This window comes from Buceros rhinoceros, unplaced genomic scaffold (assembly GCF_000710305.1).
Source record: "Buceros rhinoceros silvestris isolate BGI_N320 unplaced genomic scaffold, ASM71030v1 scaffold5281, whole genome shotgun sequence".
Lineage (NCBI taxonomy): Eukaryota > Metazoa > Chordata > Aves > Bucerotiformes > Bucerotidae > Buceros > Buceros rhinoceros.
Genome location: NW_010393546.1, coordinates 90,186 through 94,327, shown reverse-complemented (window position 1 = coordinate 94,327; position 4,142 = coordinate 90,186). Strand labels below are relative to the sequence as shown.

General features: G+C 38.6%; 1 protein-coding gene across 1 annotated transcript in view; it reads left to right on the top strand.

Moving 5' to 3' along the window:
- ATM (ATM serine/threonine kinase) overlaps nt 1-4,142 on the top strand; it is a 69,887-nt gene that overhangs the window by 189 nt on the left and 65,556 nt on the right. Inside the window, exons 2-4 of the mRNA XM_010144875.1 lie at nt 48-160; nt 1,394-1,539; nt 1,942-2,106. Coding sequence (XP_010143177.1) covers nt 48-160; nt 1,394-1,539; nt 1,942-2,106 — 424 coding nt within the window. The remainder of the gene's footprint in view (nt 1-47; nt 161-1,393; nt 1,540-1,941; nt 2,107-4,142) is intronic.

The window sequence follows — 4,142 nt, the reverse complement described above, 5'->3', positions numbered from 1 at the left end:
CAGGAAGAGAATCATTAATAATTCTTTGTCTTCAAATACATTTGCAGAAGGAAATTGAAAATTTCAAGCGACTTCTCCGTGATTCTGAAACAGTTCTCCAGCTGGACCGGAACTCTGATTCTAAACAAGGAAAGCAACTCAACTGGGATGCTGTATTTAGGTAATTGGTTTTTTACTTATTTTGTGGATGTTTGCAACCTTCTTGCATGGAACATCATTCTTTCGTTTGTTGGGCATATTTCAATGCTTATTTTTGTGCAAATTGATTTAGACTTCTTGTCAGCTTGTGAACAAGAAATTACTTAAGTTAGTTTCTAAAGGAAGTACATTTAAAATAGCCAAAAATGCAGCACTTACCATGTATAGAAAACTTCACTGCTAGGAAACTGATCATTAATTGGGTGGTCGTTTTCTCTGGCAAAAACAATAGTTACTTTTATTGGAGATGATCCTCTGCAGCCGATTTTCAGTGTCTAGTTCATATGTAGATTATGGATAGCTCATTAGGATTTTTTGTGATACTGAGTTCTTCAAGACACAATACAAGGACTGTGGCTTGCGAATTAAAGAATCTGTGCTGAGGTTTGTAGAAGCCCATCTTTGATATAATCTGCTTTAGGTGCACTACAAGATTGGACGGAGCACGAGCGTGAGAGGTTCATAGAGCAGCTGGAACCACTGTTAAATTTTATGTTAAAAGTGCATCCGAAGTACGAGTTTCCATAGGCTGCTGTCTGATCAGCTTTCCGTTATGTTCTTTAACTGGACGGGCTCGGAATGGTTCTTGTTTTATAGCTGCAGCAAAAATGTCTTCAGAAGTATTTGACAAATTTTATGTGTTGCTTTTGAGATGGCCAATCAGAGATTAGAGATACTTAGGAGGAATACTAAAAGAGAGACTCTGACTGAGTACAAAGATTAGGCCAGAAAATCTACAGTAGCTGCCAGTGACAAAGCCAGTGAAAAGGTTAATCTAAAATCTGATCTGTATGTTAGTTTTAAAAGATGGAGAAATAGGACTTAAAGGTTTTCCCCAATAAAAACAATGAGTACTACTACTTACTTTGTTGTGTAGTGTTGCAGCATAACTAAAAAGACTTAACAATTTTTTTCCTAATTATAAATTGTACATTTAGCATTATGCAAAATTTAAAAGAAGGTTTGGTTCCTATTCAGGAGGCTTCTGGATTATCTTTAAAACTTACAGCTCCTTTTATAGATGATTTCCATCACGCTTAGACTGTAATATATTTCAGCTTGTTTTTGTCTCTGATAATTAGAATTGTGAGAAGAGCGAGCACTGACATTCTTGGCTAAAGCAACTTTACCTATTTTACTTCAGTCATAAATGTGCAGACGCTTGATTAATATCTTCTCTCTTTTATTTTTGAAGTGTCTTACAGAAATACTTCCAGAAAGAAATTAAAACCCTGCAGCTGACAAAACCAAATGCATCTGCTTCAACCCAAACTGCCAGACAGAAAAAGATGCAAGAAGTTGGAAGTTTGGTCAAATACTTCATCAGATGTGCTAATAAAAGTCAGTAGTATATATTCCTATAGAATTACTGTTTTGCTTTGGTGCTTTCAACTTTGAAGTTTTACTCTGGTTCCCAGGGTAGGGGCCAAGATGCTATATCCTAGGTAGGGGCCAAGCTCTCTTCCAAGTGTTTACAATTTAAGTATCTTCATGTGAATCAGTCCTTTGTGTCTCCTTCCCTGTCCTCATTGATGTTCGCAGTGCCTTTTCCCAGTTATTTAATGTGTATGTAACTGGTGTATCCTCTCATAAGTAATTTCTTTCTTAGAAACAGTTGCTAACAGAACTGTTTCTGAACTGTAGGAGTTCTTTTAAGTAACCATTTACAAATGATTCCATTCATTCCAGGTTTATTTGGCACACTTTGGGTTAATTACAGTCTCACGTTTTTTCTTCACGTAGGAGGACCTAGATTGAAATGTCAGGAACTTCTGATTTATGTCATGGAAATTATAAGAGATCCAACAAGTTGTGGTGCTTATGGATCGGACTGTAGTAGTATACTCCTAAAAGATATTCTCTCCGTAAGGAAATACTGGTGTGAGATATCCCAGCAGCAGTGGTCAGGTAACATTTTAAAGCTTATTTACAAATGTCTTTTCCTGTTACACGACTATGTTAAGTTGAATTTTAATGTGTGTGGTGCCCTGTGGTGCGCAAAACATGGAGTAAAATAGAGTCAGCCTTGGCAGCTTACAGTTGAAATAAACAAAGCAGCAAAGATTAGGAATTGATTTTTTTCCTTTCTGCGTACTGTTTGGTTATTGCTTGCTTAAGTAAGAAACACGTACTTACAACAATAAGATTATGTATCCCTGGTCTCCACAGGATTTAACATGTATAGCAGATCCATGGAATGTGTGTGCTGGAAATAGCTCCGGTAAAACCAGTGCTGGTGGGCAGATGTTTGCAGGTTGTTATGTATTGGCTGATATAGTTCTGATCTAGTTAATTACAATTAAGTTTTGTTATCTGAGTTTAGTTGGGTTATGAAGGCCCTAAAACCCCATTGAATCACTGCTGTTATTTGCACGTGTTGCATAGAAAGAAAAAATTAGAAAGCTTAAGATTTAAAGTAGTCACATTAAAAGGTTGGAGGATGATATAGCATACAACCTGAACTGAGTGAAATATAAACATAATTTTTCACTTTGCAGAGGATTGAATTTGACTCCAAGACAGATAAACATTCTTCTCCATGCTAAATAAGTCATGTATTATGAATCCTCTGACATTTACTAAGCTCTCAGCTCATCTGTATTCATTTGTTGATGTCATGGAAGAGTAATTTGGAAAAAAAAAGTGTTAGAAGTTTTACAGACTAGTTTGTTGAATGTTGCATGTGCAGTTCTGGAGAAGGTGTAGAAATACTATCTATATTTGCATAGCGTAGTGCTTTGAAGTCAGAGTTTGGATTTCTGAAAAGCGTTTTATGAGAAAATTCTCTGCTCTGTAGCATGAAGAAATTTGTATACCTACCAAATGGAAATAAACCTCCAAAGAACTCAGAGGAGGGGTCTGGTGACACTGGGATAGAAAGGGGAGGCAAAAAAACCTGCTGAAGGCTGAGAAAGCAGAATGACTAAAATGGAACCCTTCAGGATGGCATATGTGGTTGGGTAATTAGAGAGCCTGAGGGTGAGATCTCAGAAGTTAAGGACTTTGGTACCATTTGGCCATGGAGATAGAACTAGAAGTTGAAGATTGAAGGAGAAGCTGGAACTGTATGGGAAAGCTGCCTGAGGCTAAGAGCTAGTGAGGGGGATAGAGGACAAAGGGCTGTCAGCCTGCAGGCTGGAGCGGAATGCGAAGACAGATTGATCAGATGGGGAGGCTGGAAGCTGGAGTTCAGAGCAAGAAACAGGAAGGGCGCCTGAAGAAGAACTGGGTGCTGAGGTAGAATTGAGAGGAGGTGGGTATGGAATGGGACAAGAAGCCAGGGGTGTTGAAGACCAATATTGAAGAAGGGAGAGAAGGGAAACTGAGGCTGTGTTACAGAAAGGGTATGCATAGGTTGCATGGGTAGCTTATGGGAGTTGCTGTGTGGTAGGTAGCTTAGGAACGTGGAAGTTAGTTGAGTCTGTGTGCAGATGGAAGCTGGAAGTGTGACAGAAGAAATTTTGGCGTTAGATCATGAGATGCACAGTGGAATTTAATTACTGAAACGAGGCAGGACTGAAAGCCATAAATCTAGAGGAAGTCAGACTTAAATGAAACAATTGCTTTTACTGGTTATATGAGGGGAGGGATATATGAGCTTTGCAAAGGTATCATGATCTCTTCTAGTGATTCCACCTTAGTGCTTAATAATTCTTCAAGTACGATGGAGAATTCTGTTTTCTATTTGTGAAATCAGTGATCTGGTGCAGGAAAGTAAGAACATGAATTTCAGCTGTTAGCCCAAAGCAGTTAGATTTGATAAGTAAATATCAACTTCATGAGATGCTCTCATCTGCTGGAAGTTCGGAACTTCTGAATGTTGATAGACGTACTCTTAAAAATTGTGAGGAGCTACCATGGTGGTATACACTGGCTGCATCGTCAGAGGAGTCCTGAGGCCAGTGGAAGCTGTATGTAGCCGAAGCTGAACTCAATCCTGCTGC